The 19,770-nt window shown below is 39.2% G+C and overlaps 2 protein-coding genes across 4 annotated transcripts in view; one reads left to right on the forward strand and one right to left on the reverse strand.

The window, feature by feature from the left end:
- Window positions 1-11,209, reverse strand: dclre1a (DNA cross-link repair 1A (PSO2 homolog, S. cerevisiae)). 3 transcript variants are annotated; one of them, XM_028567430.1, is made up of 9 exons: window positions 10,959-11,209; window positions 7,647-9,047; window positions 7,419-7,552; window positions 5,902-6,020; window positions 5,381-5,524; window positions 4,954-5,099; window positions 3,764-3,918; window positions 2,497-2,638; window positions 1-852 (listed from the first exon to the last, which is right to left on the reverse strand). In XM_028567430.1, the coding sequence occupies exons 1-9, from the start codon at window positions 10,984-10,986 to the stop codon at window positions 686-688; spliced, it is 2,436 nt and encodes an 811-aa protein (XP_028423231.1). In that variant the 5' UTR covers window positions 10,987-11,209; the 3' UTR covers window positions 1-685. The 3 variants fall into 3 exon arrangements, with proteins under 3 accessions (XP_028423231.1, XP_028423229.1, XP_028423228.1); XM_028567428.1 differs by lacking the exon at window positions 10,959-11,209 and adding an exon at window positions 10,076-10,731 and having other exon boundaries at window positions 7,419-7,534; XM_028567427.1 differs by lacking the exon at window positions 10,959-11,209 and adding an exon at window positions 10,076-10,731.
- Window positions 10,854-19,770, forward strand: part of nhlrc2 (NHL repeat containing 2) — a 19,196-nt gene continuing 10,279 nt past the window's right edge. The window contains exons 1-6 of the mRNA XM_028567431.1: window positions 10,854-11,147; window positions 13,439-13,591; window positions 16,752-16,801; window positions 17,314-17,719; window positions 18,514-18,635; window positions 18,725-18,854. Coding sequence (XP_028423232.1) covers window positions 10,940-11,147; window positions 13,439-13,591; window positions 16,752-16,801; window positions 17,314-17,719; window positions 18,514-18,635; window positions 18,725-18,854 — 1,069 coding nt within the window. The 5' untranslated portion in view covers window positions 10,854-10,939. The remainder of the gene's footprint in view (window positions 11,148-13,438; window positions 13,592-16,751; window positions 16,802-17,313; window positions 17,720-18,513; window positions 18,636-18,724; window positions 18,855-19,770) is intronic.

The raw sequence follows: 19,770 nt of genomic DNA on the forward strand, positions 1-19,770 counted from the left end.
GAAAGTTACATTTTTTTTTTATTATTTTATATTTTGTATTTTATAAAATACAGATATTTCTAAAATTGCACAATTTTAAAGCAGTAGTGTATTGTTGACACCAACAGTGGAAGTGGCCACAGCAGGCAGTGAACACATCCAATTAATTCAGTTCCATTGTATAATACTTTTTACAAAAATGACAGGTCTAATTGTAGACAATGTGTGTACGACCTCAGATCATGTTTACACAAAACGGCTTTCAGAGTTGTTTTAATTCAGACCTTTGTTGATAAAAGCAGAACCTTTATAATAGATGTGAATGCACTTCATGTTCACCTACTTCATCACAACCCCTCACTCTGCATTGAAATACTAGAGTTATGAGCTCAGCAGTCTGAGGCAACTTCAATAAAGGTAAAACAATGAGTAATGTTAAAATATATTTGTTCCCCATGGTCATCATTACAGTATTGATAATTAATTGGTTTTGCTCTTATAACCAAGGAGCAATAGAGGCGATTTTGAGTCCAGCTGTGAATAGGGGTGGGAATCACCAGAGGCCTTAAGATACGATATCATCACGATACGATATTATTGCGATTTTAAACCTATTGCAATATCGATACTTGTATTGCCACAGAAATTATTGCGATACTATGCTGTATCAATTTTTTCCCCCACCCCTAGCTGTGAACAAAGTTTACTACAGTGTAGCTTTAGTTTCCATGAGCCACTCATTGAAGCACTTCTCCATAGCCTTCCTGCTAGCCCAGCTGCCATTGTTGACTGTCGGGATGATCTTGAGGGGCTGAAGCCACTGGACGAAACGCTTCAACTCCAGAAAGCTGCTGTGTTCGCTGTATGGGATTCCTGTCAAGTAAACAAAAGGGTTGGCATCATTGTGTACTCAAACGTTGGCAATTCAAATGTAGCCAAGCGGAGCACGGCTAATAAGCCCAAAGATAACCCATTGTTTTTCCTCACAGGTTATTTTAAGTGAAGGTTAGAATTATCTCTATTTTCTATTTATGAAGGAGACAAGTCCTGTAGGGAAAGAGGCAAGCAGTGGTTTAGAACTGAACCAGAGGACTTTTCCCTTTCAATTGGATCATTCGCTTAGATTAGATAACCCTAACCCTCATCATAGAACTTTTAAATGTATGGCGGAGTCAGTCAGATAAGCAATGGGGCTAGGTGCTCAACAAAGAGAACCACAGACTCTTACTTTTCCCTTTCGGGAGCTCAAGGCAAATTTCAGACGATTATATAAGACTATCAAATGTCTCATTTCTTTTGTTTTGAGGAGAGAATAAGAAGACAGCTGGCACTGTTTCAGAAAGCTGATGCCTTGTTTGTCCTACCTTCGCCCCTCTACAGATTTGATGTGCTCCGCTGCTTTCAACAGATACAGCTAAAACGGAACCTACTCAAGAACAAAGTCAATCCTCCCACATGCAGATAACAATATTAGGAGCAGTAATAGCATATGGCTGGGAAGTGCAAGGGAGAGGAAAACAACTAGTCAGAGAGAGAGAGAGAGAGAGAGAGAGAGAGAGAGAGAGAGAGAGAGAGAGAGAGCGCAATCTGGCTTCCGCCTGACTGACACACAAACTGCTGAGGAGAAAGAACTTATGTGAGAGTGTGCATGGCAAAAGCCTCTAGCTGGTGATTGTGGGTTACAGGCCAGATGGTTGATCTGGTCCTAGCAGTGTGTCAAGATGACAATTAAGATTATTCACCATTATAAAGATCTGTTTTGTGGACAGGAAAAAAGCAATGGGGCATTAACAACTACTGCTATATAATACCTATACCTTTGCAGAAGACCTTCAAATATCGTTAAACGGCGTTAACAGTCCTAATTATACGAGATATACAGTACAGGCCAAAAGTTTGGACACACCTTCTCATTCAATGTGTTTCTTTATTTTCATGACTATTTACATTGTAGATTCTCACTGAAGGCATCAAAACTATGAATGAACACATATGGAATTATGTACTTAACAAAAAAGTGTGAAATAACTGAAAACATGTCTTATATTTTAGATTCCTCAAAGTAGCCACCCTTTGCTTTTTTGATAACTCTTCAAACCCTTGGTGTTCTCTCAATGAGCTTCATGAGGTCACCTGAAATGGTTTTCACTTCACAGGTGGGCCTTGTCAGGGTTAATTAGTGGAATTTTTTCCCTTATTAATAAAAAAGCAAAGGGTGGCTAATTTGAAGAAACTAAAATATAAGACATGATTTCAGTTATTTCACACTTTTTTGTTAAGTACATAATTCCATATGTGTTCATTCATAGTTTTGATGCCTTCAGTGAGAATCTACAATGTAAATAGTCATGAAAATAAAAAGGAAACACATTGAATGAGAAGGTGTGTCCAAACTTTTGGCCTGTACTGTATAAGAAGGATTTACTCATCAAAAACATCTGATTCATTAGAATGTTTTTAGGCCTTATAGTGGAGTATACATGGTTTTCTCTGTTAATGCTGTATGTAAGTGCATACCATAGATAGAGATGTTGCCACTGATCTGAGGCTGAATATCTTCTACTGATTCCACCTGCTGGCTGAAGGTCCAGCCTGTGGGCTTGAAGGCCACCAGTTGATCATACCGTCCTGAGAAGCGTGCCAGGTAATCCTGCAGTTTCTGGAGACAAGATGAAAGTGAGAAGGGGACATGGAAGTGAGAATTTCATATTCAAACGGCAACGCATTGTACATGAAAATGCAGCTCGTAAAAGTGAGGAAGGAAATGTAGTATGTGAGCATAATCTCTGAAAATGTATTACATGCTGATGAACTGAAATGTGACAACATATTGCAGAACGCTGTTGCTACCAAGAACAGCTGCTAAACGTATACATAAAGCTCTCTTCCAAAATGTGTAAAGATATCTTATGTTTGTGCAGCTGTTGTGCTCACGCTGATAAGCATCATCCTGCTTTGTTTTTGAATAGCTAACCTCCAAACATGACTTACTCACACGCATCACTCGTTTGCCAGCTGATAAACAAAACTGTAAAGAGGTTATTTACAATGCAAACATTTAACTTTTAAATGGTTTTCTATCGTTTTCTATCAATGTATTGATTTATTTCAAGGTGACTCTGTCCGAGTTCTAGTAGCTTAGCTCTTCTTGATAAAAATTGCTCAAACAGTCACTAATTAAAGGTCTCAATGCAAACCTAAACCGCACATATTTCCCCTAAGTCAGCCTTTTGGTGCCTAGTGATGCTTGAGTTATACCAACTCAGGGACTTATCTGTGCTGATACAGACGGCAAATTTAAATGAGTTAGTCCTTTTGGAGAGATGCTGTGCTTGGTCATCATAATTAGCATTTCCTAATTATTTAAATTGCTGTTCTAGATACTAGCATATAAATCGACCACAAGCAGAATAAGAGACGTGTTTGCACATCCGAAAAAACTGTCCATTTGACATGCGGGCCCTTGGTTAAACAAGAGAAACATTTACACAAAAGGTCTGCAGACCATTTGAGAAACAGTGTGTAACTACGGTATATTAGCCAGTTCTATTCCCCTTCATCTTACTAAGTAGTGTATTCTTAAATTGAATTGTCAAACTTACCCAAATACATAGCCTTATACGCAGTGAATAAATATTTATAGTGCCTGTTTTATTCTGATCACTGATGTACTTTGTTTCCTAAACATGCCCCTAAAATAGGATTCATTTCTATATCCCTGAGTCCCACTGTAATAACTCCTCTTTTCAGCTCAGTTAATGTAAAATCAGACCACTGCACCTACTTTGAAGGAGAGCTGCATCATGGGCAGCACATGGACCTGGGCTGCCTTCCAGTCGGTGGTTATACGTTGTCTGACTTGTTCCGACTCCAGACAGCACATGGTGTTGTATTTGTCTCGAGAGAGGCACACTTTTGACCCCAGAACCTCTGCCAGTGCTACAAATGAAGCAGAGCAAGGTCTATGTAAGAAGCAGGAATGTGGGTAATTCTGCACTTCATTTTAAGACCTAGTTTGTACTTGCAGTTAATAAGAAGAAAATTCCAAACACAATCTGGATATATTTTATCGTGTTCACTACCTTGTAAAGTGTTTCAGAGCACAGATACTCTCGTGGAATAACAGAGAACTAACTGGCTGAGTACAATTGTACAGTCAATTGAATCAGCTCTAGATTTTTTCCATTCTAATTCCATGCAAAGCTTGTTGAAGCAAAAGGTGATTACATAATGAATGCATGATGTTCACCTTCTGTGAGTACAATTGGTGGCAACATTGGTTTTTCATCACTCCACCACACCAAAGTGGAACAGAGCATTGTTTATGCATCACTAGAGGACACGAGAGTGGCTCTTTTTTTCAAAACAGACAAATCCACAATTCTCCACACCGCTCCCTTTCGGTACACGTAATCCCACATGCCCTTTGAGAAGGAGGAAAGGTCAGGTAGTGATCAAAAGCTACAGACAAAAATCCAATCGCCTCCCTTTTAGTTTTATAAATATATAGAAATATATTTTACTTTCTGTGCAATAGTTTGTGTCAAAGAAATATCAATGTTCCCAGAATTGAATGAATAAATTAACATGTCATTTTCACTGATATAATTAGTCATCAAAAAACATACCTGTCTAATGATCAAACTGTTTTCGAATCATGTGCAAGGTATATCAACCCCATACTTAAATCTTTTAGTATAATTAGTCACTTAAGCTAAGTGGGCGGCCACAGGAGTAGGTTCGACAACACCTACTTTGGTTTTTCACTAAGCAACAGGATGACGTAAGTTGTAAGTTATGTTCTCATTTCACTCCTCCTTGATTTGAGAAAATACTGTTCAATTTATAAAACTGTTTAAAAACCGCATAACTCCATTAAATCATTTGTTGTTAGACATCATGCCAGGTCTGCCATGTCATGACAAAATTGTAGCCATGCAGATGCGGAAAGTACGATTTTGACTAAACACTCACCTAGAAAGACCTTCTCTTTTCCCACAGAGTAGGATCCACACACCACGAGTGTACGTGGGTTGAGCGTCACCAGTTCAAAGGCTGTGTTGGCTGCAAAGTTGATGACCTCTTGCTGCCTGGGGAAGGTGTACTCAGGACTGCAGTAGCTATAGGGATACGAGAGCTTACATTGAAAATCTGAGTTTCCTCTGGGCTTCTGCATCACTTTTACTAAGTTTCTTGCTTGAGAGGATTGAGGACATGAAGTGAAAACAAAGTGCACACATTTGAGCTAATATTGATCCACATTGGCTGAGAAGAGTCTTATTTACAGTAACCACCCCAAAAAAGGTCACACATATACAGTAACCACAGTCCTCTGTTTTGGCCATTTAGTAACCTCACTGGTACATACAATGACTATGAGAGGAGACAGACAGGTACTAACGTGGTGTCTAGGTAGAGCGTCTGCACCCTGCAGCTGACTAACTCAGGGTAGGTCTCCATTGACGGATCAGCTCTGAAGTCTCCAGTGTGGAGGACTGACTGTCCATCAGGCAGGAAGAACAGCAGCATGGCAGCTCCTGGACAACTGAAAGAACAGACACAGACAGGAGGTGAAGCTAGCTATATGAAAAGTGAAGGAAGTACTCATTGTGTGATAAACAAAGAGAAGTGTCTTCTCAGAAGCTTTGACTGTCAAGAAAAATGTGGTCAATAACGCAGATATACAGTAGTGACTGGCCTTCACAACTGTTGGTACGAATAGGTTTGAATTCAAAATGGTGGAAACTATCAAAAACATTCGACTGAAGAAAATGCCCTCTCATGCAGAATTAGAGTTTTCCTAAAAAACGTCCATTAGCATTCCTAAATGGAACAATCTAGCATTTGGCTTAGGCCTGTCTGACTTTGAAATTAGTGTCAGACAGTCAACTGGATGATGTTGAGGTCAGGTCGATGACTTACTGGTTGGCATCCAGGAGGATGACCGTGACCCCCTCCACGGTGACCTGGGTGTTCATGGGGAGGATGTGGACATACTGCTCTGCTATCCTCAGTTTGCTCTTCACCAGGTTCCCTGTAATCTGACCAGGAGAGACAGTTGTCAGTCAACATAAATCTCTATGGTTAACTTACATATAGTGATGCAGCAGCAGTCACTAAAGCTAGTAAGTAAATACAGTATAACTACTCTATACATTTGTATATTATAAACAACTAAGTAACACCCCCTACTCACCGATCAAACTTTTCTGGGCTGTGACCCACCTAGAGTCCAAGTTGAATTTATGTGACCTACCAAATAAATAAAACCCCAATGGAGTCCCAATGAGTCCTTGTAAATCTGTTTTTAGTTTGAATACCAAGATAGCACACACTGTGATAAATCATGACCCATTTGACAGGAGAACTCATCTGGCCTCTTTCACCAAAACATTTTTATTCTGGACATCTACTGGGCTTTTTAATTAGTTTCAGAGGTATGCTCTTACATATCCCAGTAAGATAAATAGAAAATGTGCAACGCATGAAATAAAATACTGTAAACAAATCATGTCTAATTTAAACATGAAAGAGGTTCAAAGTATGAATTAAATTTTTTTATTGTTTTGCTGTATACCTCAATTTAGTGTATTGCTTAATTCACACCCCATAATTGGATGCAACATTTGCAAAGTAACAACAAAGTGCTAACGCTATAAACAGAAAGAACAACTAAGGACCCAGACAAACTCAATTTCCTGGATATGAAGTGTTTTTATCCAATACTGTGTCAAAAAAAAAGGTCTTCAAATTTCAATCAACTCCAATAATGGTCAGAGCCATTGGCAAATTGGTATTCATAGCTGCCAACTGGAAGCTAATTTTCCATTCCCAAGTCAATGCAGTGCAGTGAGATAACAAATGGGTAAGGCATTCGCTCCATGCATTCTGTGAAAGAGAGCAGTCAGGAGCTTTTTAATGAGATGCAAATAAATAGAATAAAAAAAAAGGTTTGTAGCACTTTCAAAGAATGAATCTCTTCCATAGTAGTAGAACAGGACTAACAGGCCTTAGGAAGGCAAAAGACCTGTCATTTATTTATGATGCAAAACTGCAGACGTATCTAAACTGGCACACTTTTCTTTCCCTGTAAGAAATATAAACATGTTGGGTTTGTGGGAAGCAGATTCAGCGATAGTCGAATGAAAGCTGGGGTAAAAAACACCGTCCAACACTTTTTAATGTAAAAACAAAAGAAATGCCAAAACAATGCCATGGCCTCATGCAGAGAAGCTAATAAAAATAATATAGTAATGTAATTGATTCCTACTTCAAAATATAGTGGCATAGATTAAAATATGGCTAATTGATGCACAACCCAACCAGTATAAACATCAGGCACTTAGCCACCAGATAAATACACAGCATGAGCACCAATAAAATGAAATAATACCAGAAGTCAGTCATTCGTATTTTACAGTAACCAAAGCTTGACTTACTCTGTTACAGTAGATTGGAAATGTGGAGTTCTTGGTCAACCCTCCGTAGTGGTCTGAGTGGAAATGTGTGAGGAAGTAGGCAGTGATGTCCTGGATCTCTCCATACCCAAAAGCATCTATGACAAACTTTGTCCCTAAGTACAATAACATTTTACATATTTTTTAAATTACAAAATAATTACCTTTCAAACGTATGCAGCAATATATGATATATGGTCACTCACTGACCTGGAATCTTCTTGTAGAAGGGACAACGTGGTAACTCTACTTCTCCCACTGCGTTCCTTCGGTTCCAGCTTCTTCCTCTCCATCCTCTGGTCCTACATTTCCCTGCTTCTCCCTGAGCATCCACTACATTACTAGTATTTACAGTCCCTGTGCCCTGTGAGGCATCTGCATTTGTGTCAGCCTTGCTTTTTCTTTGCCTGGCTCTCCTTTGTCGCCTCAGTCCTGAGTTTTCACCAAGTGTTGGAACAGGGTTGGTGTTGAGTTCATTTGGTCCACTCTCAGCCACTTTCTCCTTCTCCTTGAGCGGTTTGAGGCCAAAAAATACTCCAATGTCAGTCTGCTTTAGACAGGAGGCTTGACCTGCCTTGATCTGGCCCTTCTGCGGTGCCATGGTTTGAGATCTTTGGACAATGGGGCTTTGTGATGAAGGCACTTGAACACTGCTGTCTTTCAAGTTTCTCAACTGCAGGCTATCTGAGCTTAGAAGAGTTTCTCTCAGGCGCTCTAAAACAATACTTTGTGGAGAATGTGTGTGAATACTGCTTTTGCATGGACTGACGGCACAGGTAGATTTACCGTAAGCTTTTTTTTCACTTGTGGAATCAGCTCTATTTTTAACAACTGCGGAAGCAGCTAGCTGGTTAGTGGGCGGCAATGAGGTAACTGACTCTAGCTGGGTGTTTAAGGAAGCAGGATCCTTTATCTGCACATTATCGGTTTCCAAAGCATCTATAAATCCAGTGAGAAGCTCATCTTCACTTGAGAAACCGTCACTGAACAGCACCATTGAGTTTTCATTCTCATTTTCAAATGCATCATTATTAAAAAGGGCTTTTCGACATTCGCTACTATGGACTTCAGTCTCTGCAGGGAACTCAGAAAGTGGAGAATAGGATATTGCATCATTGTTGTCAGGGGAAGGTTCACAATTGGCTAAACCTTCACAAGCTTGTATTCCACTCTCTGCTTTGACAGGAGTGGATGAAAGCTCTGTTCTACTTTCTTGAGAAGCACTGATGGGCTTTTGTCTTTTAGTAGAGGACGACCATCCTTTCTTTTTCTTAAAATCCTCTGGGCCAGGTGAACGCAGTAACAGAAGTCCATTTGTAAGTTTAGATGGAGGTGTTCCAGTGAGATTACTGTGAGGGCAGACACTATGATTGGAAATGGCAGAAAGACTAAAAGCATTATCCTGTAAAATCTCTAAACTAGAGCCATCCACATCATTGTTTATCAGTCCTGGGAGACAACTGAGGTCGGTCTTCCCACTGGTCTCTGCCTGCTGGGGTAGGCTGAGGAGGGCTGTGTCACTGTTTGCTCGACTATGGGCCAAGAGGTTGTGGTTGAATTTCTTGTAATGGTTTGGAAGGGTGGAGAAGCACCGGAGGCCATCTGGACATTCTGTGTAAACAGATAAACATGTAAAAATTAGGCTTTTCCGCAGAGTACAAAATGATAATCATTCAAAAGCGCCGACATACAAAATCTGCTAAAGCAGTTTGACAACACAGATATTCAAAAACTTAGAGGTGCCTGAAATTACACAATAGTTTACTCATCATGCCAAGTCTCCTGTGGCTCGAGGGAGCTTTCTAGAACAAATAACACTGATTATGTAGTCAATGTTTTCTTGAGATGGGCTTGAAACTCCAAAGCTGAACAAAAATCCTGTGGTACAAACTTAAGGCATGAGAGCACGATATAGGCATTTACCTGTAGGCCTAAGGGAGGATCTGATGCCATGTTCATGTCATGAGGGAATTACTGTAATTACCAGTTTCTGACTTGTAAATAATGTTTTTTTAACACCCAAGTTGTAATCACTGGTTGGGAAACTCAGATTTGTATCAGACTTGGAGGTTTATAATACAAAAGTGCCTCACATTAGCCAAAATCCACTATTCAATGTAATTACACATATGTTTAATAGATACAGTGCTATATTGTCACTGTATGTTATTTTTTCACCCCAACATGACCAACTCTGCAATTATACAACCTTCTTGAGTTGTCAGATAACATGAACACTCACCAATAACAAGGGAAGCTTTCCTGTCTCTACCATCCATCCCTTATGACATGAATGCAGCATGATGAAGGATGCTATCAAGTTGCATTGTGGGAAATGTATTGTCTGGTATTTTTTGAGCTCTGAGCATCCTAAGGATTAAAAGTCGGGCTCTACCACAGTGATTTGGACCATAGTTTTGATCATCTGTCTCTTGTTAGTCCCCCCAATTTTATGGAAGTCTAGTGCTAAATTGTTGGAGTACTTCTTTAAGTATGATGGAATGATTATGAAGAACATCTTGCATATAATATTTCAAAGTGTTTTCTTTTTGTTATGTACAGAGTGTAATAATAATAAAGAATAAGTGTATCTGTATCTTTTTTAAATAAAGTATATGAGGAAGTATGAATGTCTGTACCTTCGCATGTGTCCCTGGGGGTGTCAAGACATTCAGCAACATGCCATCTTTGAGTCTGTACCACCAATATGGAAAAGGGCATCTGACACATGGGGCAAAAGTCTCCAGAGGATGGTCCCTCTGCAGCAGCATTGTCTGCTAGCACTGTGTCACTAGAAGGAGATAACTTTAAGGGTAGATTATGCGCCTGTAAACTGCTGTCTCCAGTAATAACGGAACTACAATCTCCACTTTCAGCTATCTTAACTTTCCTGTCAGGTGACTTGACTGGGAAAGAAGAGTCTCTCTTGGAGGTTTTTCTGACAGTACATTTTCTTTTTGTCACAGTTGCAGACGCTGATTCGTGTCTCTTCTTTTTCTTCTCAAGAGGTTTATACTCCCAAATGTCATCTTCAGAGTCCTGCTTCTCTGACATTTGGAGCACAAAAAAGTACCTAAAGTTAACGTTAACGTTAGCTACCCAACGACCGGACTAAGTGTTAACGTTAGCTTGATACATCTCGCGGTTACCGAAAGAACATTACAATACATTAACGGTTGTATTCCATAATATTGCGAGGAGAAAATTGTTTTTCGTAACTAATAATTACGATTTAGGGCTAATTTCTTCATACTGTATGGTTCTAAGACATGTTGGCTTACTTACCGCCACAACAACAATGAATGTAGTAAAGACAAGTAGAGAAACAGAACAGCACATTCCACACATTTCACGAGCCCATTCGAGCTAAAGACCACTAAAACAATTACAAAACGTTCTTACTGATAATTAACCCAGTTTAAGGTAACCTAAAATGAAGACAACAAATCCTTCTGGTGAATCATTTTTTAATTTTGACTGTTGTGTCGAAATCAGCGGTCTGAATGTTCTTTCTGAGTTTACCTAGCAGGCTGGCTGTTGTTGGAAACATGGCGTCCCAGTGCAGCGTCTCTGCCTTATTTCATATCCAAAGTGAACTGGATTGCGCCCTAGATGACGCTACGACACAACAAGAGAAAGAAAATCTTGTCATCGAGTATTTGAAAAAGCTAGACGAGAGAGAGGATCTGAAGATACCCGATTTCCAGACAGGTTAGACCATATTGCAGCTCTAACTTGCTAAGTGTCTCTCTGTTGCTCTACAGTGTGACTTGATTTTTTATAACACGTCATTAGGATCTCAGCATTACAGTATAGGGTTTCCTCCTGTTTCCTTTATTTGTATTTAGTGTAAGTGTTTATACAAGTTAGTTAGCTATTAATTATGTAGGCCTACTTAGAAAACACAACACGGGAAGAGAAGTAGCAATAGCTGCTTTGTGTAGTTCAACTTTTTTTTTTTAGGTGCAACGCTTCCTGTGGTGTGTTTTGTTGCAACAGTGTAGTAGTTTTTGTTTTATAACAATGAGTATTTCATAATCAGGAAGCCACAAATCTATATAAAGAAAGAATGCATACTATTATGTTCTGGGGCTGCAACTAAACGACTATTTTCATTAATCTGTAGATTATTACTTAAAATTAATCGTTTGGGCTATAAAATGTTAGAAAATAGTAAAAATCAAAATGTCCATCTCAGTTTCTTAATGTCCAAGGTAATGTCTAAAATGTCTTCTTTTGTCAGTCCAAACTCCCATGATATTCACTTTAATATGATATGAAACGGAAAAGCAGAAAATCTCCATTTGTGAAGATTTAAACAGCCTCTTCTGCCATTTTTGCATAAAAATTACTTTAATGATTAAGGGATTATCAAAATAGTTTCTTATTAGTTGATTATTTTTCTGTATTTGTGTTTTCTTTGAATAATCGTTGCAATGCTGTCCTTTTCTCTATTTTGTATTTGTCCTCCCCATGGCTTTATCAACACACTCCACTGTAACCTTCATGCTACTGCTAGTTTCAGACTAATAATAATAATAATAATAATGTTTAATACATTTACAATTTTAACACATAATACACATACTATGTTGGTAATAGCCTTTTCTTAGATAGCACCATCACATGAATGATTACTGGGCAGACTCCTGCTTTCTCAGGTGTTTCAGTCATCAATTTGTGTTTTTCTTTGTTGTCCCTTTAACAGCATAAGATTGAGAATAACTACATAAAGTTGTCTTTTGTAGTTGTTGTCACTACACCTAATAATATGAATAGTGTTGGCCAATTGAAAAATAAAAAGGGTTGCCAATGCAGTTTCCAAATAAAGCAACTTAAAAAACATCAAATGCTTCTGGTGTCAACACTACAGTTAGGTCCTCTGTTGAGTAATGCAGCATGTTGTCAATATCCCATTGCACCAGTAGATGGGGATCTACAGTAGAACATCAAACAGCAGAATACACGTAGCTGCATGGGTTCTTAACTGGGCCGAGTGAGTCGAAAGTGTGTTGAAAAATAAATACATTCAATTAAATTAATTCAACAGGTTGACAAAGGCACTTATGGCTGTTCAGTCACTATAGTTCATTATAGTATTTTGCATAAATCTATCAAAATTTCCTCTCTTTTGCAGAGTCAAAGAGACATTTTAAGATGTACAATATGTAACAAATTCATTTTCTGTGATGCCATAATCTCCTCCTCACGTAGATCTTAAATAAATACCAGTTTTAGCCCAAACAAATAGAAAAGAATTTGTGAGATAATTTAGGCCGGCATTACCTTAGTTACACATCAAACCATTTTGGGTGCCAGACAAGAAAATGAATCATTCTCCTCAACAAATCCAATGCTGAGACTTTGAAATCAGGTGAACTATTTCTTCTTTTCCTACTTGGTCTGTGCTTGTATCATTCTTAAAGCGGGAAAAAACAGAGTGATAACGGCTTTTTTAATTCAACCCGTATTTAACCAGGTCAAGTGCTACGGAGATTAAGAATTGTTCTTTCTAAGGAGACAATGCAAAGCAAGGCAGCAGCCCAACTAAAACACAGACTGTCAAACAGGCAGTAGTATATTCAGAACAAATAACAGGAATGCTGTATATTAGAAGCTTATATGGAGGGTAGAATATTGGATTTTGGTGCTCAGCATGTTGTAAAATATCAAAGTAAATGTATTAATCAAGTTTCATGTGAGTTAAGTGTGACAAATGTTACCAGACACAATCTAGAGTGCATGTGAGGTAAATGTAAAAAAACAACTTTAAACGAGATCTAGATCTACAGAAATTATGTCATGGCATTTAATAGCTTCATAACACCTCTGAAGCTGTAGGCAATTCCAAGTCATTGCTTTGATCAGCTTTTATCCCCACTTGAAATAAATGCAGTATCAGGCCAGACAGAGGATGGGCAATGTAAAGTGTTTGGTTGTGCTGTGACTAAACATAATTAATAAGATGACAGCATCATTTTCCACTCTGTGATTTGCTCCAGGCTTGGAATGGCTGAACACGGAGGGGCCTCTGTCTTTGAACAAGGAGCTAGCTGGTAAAGTGGTGCTGCTGGACTTCTTTACTTACTGCTGCATCAACTGCATACACATCCTTCCTGACCTGCACCAGCTAGAGAAGAAGCACTCTGTCAAAGGTATGGACTTAGATTGGCTTTAAAGCAGCAGTCGACATGGGTGTCCTGATCCTAGAGGGGTTGAGAGATGGAGGCAATTTATATAGCTAATTTCCAATGGAAAATAAATACATTTTTACCTTTTAAAATGTGGGACTATAGGACAATTCTCCCCATGGAGACATCAGAATCAGGCTCCCATTATTAACATTTGGCAGACACAAAGCCCATTATGAATGACATGTCAATGAATTTATGAGTTAGATTACGATAATGAGAGATGATTTAATATTCATATGAAGTCTTTTACAAGACACCTTGGAAAGTACGATTGATCTAAGCCATTTCTCAGAAGAGAAAACTGGGGTTCTTCATGTTTGTCTTCTGTTTATTTGGGTATTTTTTCTCATGTGTTCAGTTGTGCACAATTTTAAAAGCAATTTTACCAGATAGATTTTTTAAAAAGTACCAAAAGTAACAACATATTTTTCTGTCTCTCAATACTTTGACTTCCTTACCCTGTCTGCGACACTCAGCACTGAGCCCATTTGTTTCTACTGAAGACGTAAATGTTTGAAAATGGACAAACAGTAGTTTAATTACTTTAAGCTGGGGACTGTATTTTTCAGTAAACGTTACACAAACAGAAGTGAATAGTGTATTTGTTGAGGACCGTTTTCAGCCACGGATTAATAGACAGTTGGTGCTCAGTGTGTGGGATTGACTCAAAATAGACTACAGTGTTGATGTTTATGGCAATTGGAATCAGAATTGTTAAAATCCAAACGATGCCCAACCCTAATGAAATATGATAAACAACAAATGTCACTTGAATCATCCATCCATCCATCTTCGTCCGCTTATCCGGTATTGGGTCGCGGGGGCAGCAGCTCCAGCAGGGGACCCCAAACTTCCCTTTCCCGAGCCACATTAACCAGCTCCGACTGGGGGATCCCGAGGCGTTCCCAGGCCAGGTTGGAGATATAATCCCTCCACCTAGTCCTGGGTCTTCCCCGAGGCCTCCTCCCAGCTGGGAGTCTCTTGAATCAGCGTCAGAAAATAAAAATGAAAACAGTCTGGAAATAGAAAGAAGTGACTTCTGACAAGACTTCTGTAGAATGCACCTCATCTCTGCTTGAGTCTAGCAGCCTATCTAGCAAACTCAGTTTAACTTTGCCCATTGTCTGTAAACAAAGGAATGATTGGTCCCTGTCCAGTGCTTGTTAAACAGTAACTATAGTAAGCTGTGGGCTGATTAAAAAGTAGCTGTGGCGAGTTACCATTCATTTGCTCTGCATGTTGAATGGGTGGAAGATTAAGGCACATAGGTAGGTAAAACAAATTGCTGATTTGTACAAGTTTCAGTCCAGTGACATTGCTCGCCTGCCATATTAATAAAAATATGAATACTAATAAGCAGCATTGGGCTGACAAACTTTTTTTGAAATGTATTCTTTCAGACTACAAATAGAGTGGGCTGCGCAGGAAGCAGCAGCCTAGCAGGCTTTATTACTGAGGGAACACAATTCCAATGGTATCTTATTATGTGTCATGCTGCATCAAGGGAACATGTGTAAGTTCACTGGGGCAGAGAAGCTGTAGTACATCAACTCCACTTCTCTTCTCCTCTTGCCCAAGAGCATGAAGGCCCTTATCTCAGCTGTAAAGAGACATTAACTAAAAATAAGTCCAAGCTGCAGTGTCGGTGCACACACGGTCCATAATTGTACTCTTCTGTAGTTCACTGTATGGCTCTTTATTTAGCCACTCTATGTAAAGCATAACCACATCCGACTGACTCTATCATCCTGCTGGCGCTTCAAGGGATCATCTGAGGAAATTTTGTTGTGAGCCATGCGGAACACGGAGCACACACACCGCAGTGCCACCACACATTAACGCACTCGCCTTATCTTTGGCACTGCTGTGGGTACATTCTGTTTGCTGCACTGGTCAGAGAGGTGTGGGAGCCACCCTGTCCAGTCACTCCCACAGTCCACCCCCCACCCACCCATCGTCACTGCAATCTGTGCTGCTACTATGCTGCTTGGCTGAGGGCGTGGGTGATGAAATCCACTGCAGATGGTGTGAGTCTAAAGGTTTGGAATTGTGTATTTTTGGAATTTTGTCTGTTAACGGCGGCTCAATGATGTGAGTTAATCCGTTAATGGAGGACAAAAGGCTTTTGTTTGCTTTATTTTCACTGAAAATGGCCTATGATGCTGTGAAAAAAGGCATAATGAAATCTAAATTAAAATATAAAAACATGATTGTTTTGTGTGGCAAAAAAAACAACTTAGTGTGAATGTATGCATCTTAATTATGTAAAGAAACTTACTTCAATTAGTTTTTCACAACAGAATTATGCATTTTATTTGCTCTTTTAAGGTCCAAAGTGGGTATTAGGCCAGTATTAATTTATCTTTTTCATGTTTGTAATTTATATACTACCGTTTCAGACTGCACCTCAGAATGTACAAAAGTGACTGTGTTTTAATAGAGTTCCACACTGATTGTGGAACAGGAAGGAAACTCAATCGAGATATCTGTTATGTAAAGGAACAAAAGAAGCATCACAAACACGCATTTTTCACAGTTTTAGGCCATTTAGTTGTATAACATTTAAACATCCTGTAGCCTTATCAGAGTCACAAATTCCACCCAATTGCTCTGAACAATAAGGATAGTGTTAGTAGTCTTTGATGACTACTGAGAAAATATTGAGATGAACATTTACTGCCTTAAGGGGCTAAAACATTTTTAGGAACTTCAATGAGACCTACTGTACGTTATATTATGCTGGAGAGGGTTTTTTTGAAGTTGGAAATAACATCAGTTACCCTCCTCCTCCCCAATTCTCTCGGACTTGCACATCTGTGTGTGTGAGATGTTTATGTCTTTGTGAACTTGTTATTGATTACAACTGTTTGATAAAGACAATATTTTACAGAGATATTTACAGTATTACTAAATGAACATAGGTTTGAACCTTTGTGTATTTTTTAGTTACTGTCATGCAAACTTGCTTTTTTGTGGGGGAATAAAGCTCAAAAATGCGTCCTGAAAATTTGGAATTGGGGCTAGTTTTGATCATGAGCACAGTTAAGTCAAAGCACTTTTGACCACATTTGGCTGTTTTATTTTTGTCTGTTTGTCTCTGTCTGTTTAATCTCCCTCTCAGATGGATTGGTTGTTGTTGGTGTGCACTCAGCTAAATTCCCCAATGAAAAGGTGAGGGCTTTTATTGTTTATCAACATTTTTACCTTTGAGTAGGCTGTCCTGCTTGTTGTTCTTTCTGCATTGTCATAACTGCAAAGTATCGACAAATATGTGTCATTGTGAGTATGATGGAGGTCAATGTGAACCACTCTTTTCTCAAGCAAGAAATCAAAGCACCAAAGCATTCATTTGTAATGTTACAACAGTATGCCAGCATGAGATATCAGACGAGATATCAGACAAATGATCGTATCTAAAATGATTTCTGTTATCTGCTTAAAACCAGAAAAACTGCTCAGATCTTCAGAAAATCCTGAATACTCATCCTCATACTGTCAATCTCTCTTCTATTCTTTATGAAGCTGTTTGCCGATATCAGTACTTTGAAGATGTCACCTTGGGCTCTTGAAAATTAGAATCTATAATGAAAATAATGTATTATGAATATAATAACTAATGAATAGCTCTTACATATTCACAGGTTTTTACTCATTAGTCTATGCTTGTCTCCAACCCTCCAAAGGTCCTGGACAACGTCCGCAGCGCTGTGCTCCGCTATGACATCTGCCACCCAGTTGTGAACGACAGCGAGGCACACCTCTGGCATGAACTGGAGGTGTCCTGCTGGCCTACACTGGTCTTACTGGGCCCACGTGGCAACCTGCTCTTCTCCCTGGTGGGCGAAGGCCACCGTGACAGGCTGGTGCTTTTTACTGACAACGCCCTCCGTCACTACGGGGAGCAAGGTCTGCTGAAGACACACACAGTGGGGATCAAGCTGTACCGAGACTCCCTGCCACCCAGCGTCCTGTCTTTTCCTGGGAAGGTGGCCGTAGACAGCAGCATGAAAAGACTGGCCATAGCAGACACTGGGCATCACCGAATTCTGGTGGTGTCGTCAACTGGGCACCTGTCACATGTCATAGGAGGTAAAAAGTAGGAAACAGGATGGTGATATGCAGTGTGTATATATAAGGGTTCAAATTGCATAGATGTCTGATAAAAATAAAGTTTTGTTCTTGCTTTTTACATCTACAAATTATACAAAAATATTTAAGCATCATTGGTATTCATTACAAAATACAAAATTACTCAGTCGCCTAACAGCCCTCAGAGGAATCACATGGTAGATGATGTTGTCCCCGGCCCAACCGAGCGGTTGGCAACCGCAGGGACTAGTAGATGCTGTGAACTGGCACGGACGATGAGGGACAGAAATGCAGCATTTGTATTATTTTTGTAGGTTGACTCCACTCATCCCTATCCACACACCGTATGAGAAATTTATACATTTATATTTGCATAAGAAGTTCAAAGCATCAAGCTAATTTAAAGATGGTATTTATGAGGACATCTTCCTGAGCTAATTTCTTGCAGAAGCAGCGCATTAGATTAAAATTCCTCAGTCTCAAATGTAAGTAATTAATCCACTTGCAGAAATGAAAGGCCAACCATGCTCCAGCTGTAAATGGTAAGTAAGTATTCCTGGACGTATGCTTCGTATAAGTAATCATAAAATCATCCATCATATCTTTTTTTTCTTCTACCAAATCTTTAGGCAGGGAAAATAATTGAATGGAATATGTGAGGAATAATTAAAACTGCTGTTGCTTAGTAATACTTTCAATGTCAAAGACTTTAAGGACTACAGATAAATGTTAAGTACCTGAACGTGCCGAGTCTATAGATGCACTATTTTAATTGGATTATTATATATTCCCAGGACCTGAAAGTGGGAGACAAGATGGCGACTTGTCCCAAGCTTCCTTTAACTCACCTCAGGGTGTGGCCATTAAAGGGGACACTGTATACGTGGCCGACACAGAAAACCACCTGATACGAAAGGTAGGACCCCAAACTATCTCTTGAAATAACTGCATTTTAAACAAATAAAATTTGATGTCACTTTATTTGTACATTTCGGTCTGTTTCAGATCGACCTGTTAGAGGGAAGAGTCAGCACTCTAGCCGGTGTAGGTGCTCAAGGCACAGATAAAGAGGGTGGGGCCATGGGACCTCAGCAGCCCATCAGCTCTCCTTGGGATGTGACTCTTGGCACTGCCGGTGAGTGTTGTGGGGCTGTCAGACCAGAACTGAAGGACAACATTTACAACATTTTATTGTCTTTCCCCCTCTGTGCCTTCCTTTTTTTCCTCAATGTCTGTTGTTTACTTTCTGCATGCTGCTATACAATCAATAATTCTTGAGAGAGAGGTCTCACCATTTTACAGGTCACAGTTCAGTTAGGATGTGGTGAAGGTATATAAAAACAATAGGAAGCGACTACATACAGACTGGGTTGCTAAATTCTGGTGTGATATCACACTTTTAGACTTTTTTTAGATTGTTTGCAACTTGCATATTTAGTACATAATTAGATTAGAGTGCACTAAAAGCATACACAGATACTTGACTATTTTCTGGAGTAAAACAAAATGATGAATACACAAAATATTACAACTTCCAAGCTTTGCAAGAACACAACAGCTCTTCTGGTCAAAGTGGAGGCCCCGATCAGTTGCAATGGATTACACTTTTTATAAAGTTGCCCTTCGTAATTTATTTACGTTGTGAATAGAATATGTATCATATAGGATCTCAGTGCCAAAAATCCCTAATTGTAGTTGTACTGAATCATTTTGAGGACAAAAATCAATAATAAGTCAAAACTATACAAGTCACAAACTACTGTAAAGTAGACAAGGTCTTTCATATTCTCAACATAATCCAAGAACTCCACTTCAAAATCAAAGCTCAGTTTCTCTAAATGCTTTGCTTTGATTATTTTTGCCTTGTGCATTCAGAGTTTCTTTATTATTAGTCTTCTTTTAATATTTCTCACTGAGTGCCTTTTTTCATTAAAGCAGAAAGCTTTTTTAACTCAGCTTTTGAATCTCTAAGACCCTTTGTCTCTAAATGTTTGTGTATGTTTTGTGTTGCCATCAGGCCAGGTGGACATTAAGATTCAAGAATTGTTGTC

Source organism: Perca flavescens, chromosome 21 (genome assembly GCF_004354835.1).
Source record: "Perca flavescens isolate YP-PL-M2 chromosome 21, PFLA_1.0, whole genome shotgun sequence".
Taxonomy (NCBI): domain Eukaryota; kingdom Metazoa; phylum Chordata; class Actinopteri; order Perciformes; family Percidae; genus Perca; species Perca flavescens.

Bases quoted from the DNA above. Each gene is read 5' to 3' on its own strand.
- dclre1a (XM_028567427.1), bottom strand. From the start codon at position 10,490: ATGTCAGAGAAGCAGGACTCTGAAGATGACATTTGGGAGTATAAACCT. The intron at 7,553-7,646 runs GTCAGTGAGTGA...TATTGTACTTAG, and splicing joins CTTCTACAAGAAGATTCCAG to GGACAAAGTTTGTCATAGAT. The intron at 3,919-4,953 runs GTGAGTGTTTAG...CTTCATTTGTAG, and splicing joins AAAAGAGAAGGTCTTTCTAG to CACTGGCAGAGGTTCTGGGG.